The following is a 1,744-nucleotide window of genomic DNA, read 5'->3' as shown; positions in this document are numbered from 1 at the left end:
AGCCCCCAGGCCCATGGCCTCTCGCCTCTCTCCAAGTAAGTTTTGCAGTGAGGGGAGCCCGGTGCCAGCTTCCTCCCATGTCCCATGGGGCGATTAGTGAGTGGGGCTGGGAGAGGGGAGGTGGAGGTGGGCGAGAGACAGGAAACTGCTTTAGCCATACTCCCTTGTGCGGACCTCGGATGAAGCCCCATGCCACTCTGTGCCTCAGTTTCCCCCTTCCCCATGGCCAGGCCAGGGCTCTTTCTGGGGGTGCAGGGATGAATGCGCCCAGAAGGGAGAGAGAGAGAAAGAGGTTTTCATGCAGAAGGCTCCCGTGCCCGCAGCCAGCAACACCTGGGGTGGGCTAAGAGACGGGGATCCCCTGCTAAGAGGGAAAAATGTGAGATTTCTGCCTGGATCTCCTGCTCCCCCACAGCAAGTGGCACCTGGCAGCCTCCTGTGCCCGCCCCAGGTCAGTCTCAGCCACAAGAAGCAGCAAATCTGGCTTATCCTGGCTTTAGCTGTGGTTCTTAAATGTGGCCTGGCCAGCTCTCCCCAAGTATCGGGGCTCGGCTGATGCTGGCGTGGGACAGAGCTGCGGGTGGAGCCAGTTGCATTGGCCAAGCGGTGTCCAGCTCCCCCGAGTCACAAGGCTCGTGCCCAGCCAGAAACCCCGGGATGTTTGGCCAGGTGGGGAAGATATTCCCAGGCTGCCCCCATTTTGCAGCCAGACCCTCACACCTGAGGCTCACCAGGCGCCCAGCTCTGGGCAATGGTGCCCACACATGTTACCACAGCCCTGATCCCGCTGCCATGGGCTGGGTGCGCTGGCGGGGCGTGAGAGCATGGGGACGCTAGGCTCTGCTTTCTCCTAATAGTGGAAGGGCAGGCAGGTGATGGGGACTCCAGGGGTGGTGGCTGCCAAGTTGCACCCCATGTTGTAGCTGGGGCTGTGTGCATGACCCCAAACCTCTCATTTCTGCTGTTTTTTTGTCTGTCTCCTTTCTCCTGGCGCAGGGTGAAGCAGAAGAGACGGGAACCCAGTCCCCTCTTGGCACCCCAAAACGCAGGAGAGTTTCTTGCCAGTCCCCAGCTGCATCCCCAGCGGTACTGAGCCGGCCACTCTCATGGCTGCTGCTGACCCCATTCTGCCCCCTGAGGAGGTGGCTTTGCTGGAGCTGGGGAAGGTGGCCCTGGCTGCCCCGCTGGACAAGGTACCACCAGCCCCGGATGAACACCCAGGGGACCCTGATGCCACCCTGCCATGGGACCGGTGCCAGCACAGTGCCCAGGGCCAGTCAGAGCCCACGGAGACGAAGAGGCGCTCAAGTCCTGAAGGGGGCCATGAAGATCTGGAGGAGGCTGCTCTCACCTACCCCCCAGCTGAGGCCAAAGACGAGGAAGCCCCCGGGCTGCCCGTGATGGCGGCCCACGTCTTTGTGCCCATCGACCCACAGTGCATTGAGCGGACACCCGGCAAGCAGAAGCAGCAACCCGCCCCATGGCCCCGGGAGGAGGGCGGCAAGGGGGACTATGTCCCCCACAGCGACAGACCCGACAGCCTCCGCCAGAAGCAGGTCTTCCTTCCCATCGGCCCCTCGCACTACAGGGACCCACTGGGCTTTGAGGGGCGAGTGGCCAAGCCACCGACCGAGGGGCCACAGTGCCCATGTGCCAGGGACTGCAGCACCGGCAACCTCAAGGCCGTGGCCTCGGTGGGGGGGGCCCTGCTCCCCTGCCCCCGCCCCGTCTTACGGGCCTTTGG

The 1,744-nt window shown here is 63.5% G+C and overlaps 1 protein-coding gene across 1 annotated transcript in view; it reads left to right on the top strand.

Annotated features, from left to right (window-relative positions):
* Positions 1 to 2: 2 nt before the first annotated feature.
* LOC103902363 (transmembrane protein 79-like) overlaps positions 3 to 1,744 on the top strand; it is a 2,513-nt gene continuing 771 nt past the window's right edge. The window contains exons 1-2 of the mRNA XM_009283407.1: positions 3 to 35; positions 997 to 1,727. Coding sequence (XP_009281682.1) covers positions 1,107 to 1,727 — 621 coding nt within the window. The 5' untranslated portion in view covers positions 3 to 35; positions 997 to 1,106. The remainder of the gene's footprint in view (positions 36 to 996; positions 1,728 to 1,744) is intronic.

The sequence above is a fragment of the Aptenodytes forsteri genome, unplaced genomic scaffold, assembly GCF_000699145.1.
Source record: "Aptenodytes forsteri isolate BGI_AS27 unplaced genomic scaffold, ASM69914v1 Scaffold230, whole genome shotgun sequence".
Taxonomy (NCBI): Eukaryota; Metazoa; Chordata; class Aves; order Sphenisciformes; family Spheniscidae; genus Aptenodytes; species Aptenodytes forsteri.
Note: the sequence above shows the minus strand (reverse complement) of the source record. Positions and strands in the feature narration are given on the sequence as shown.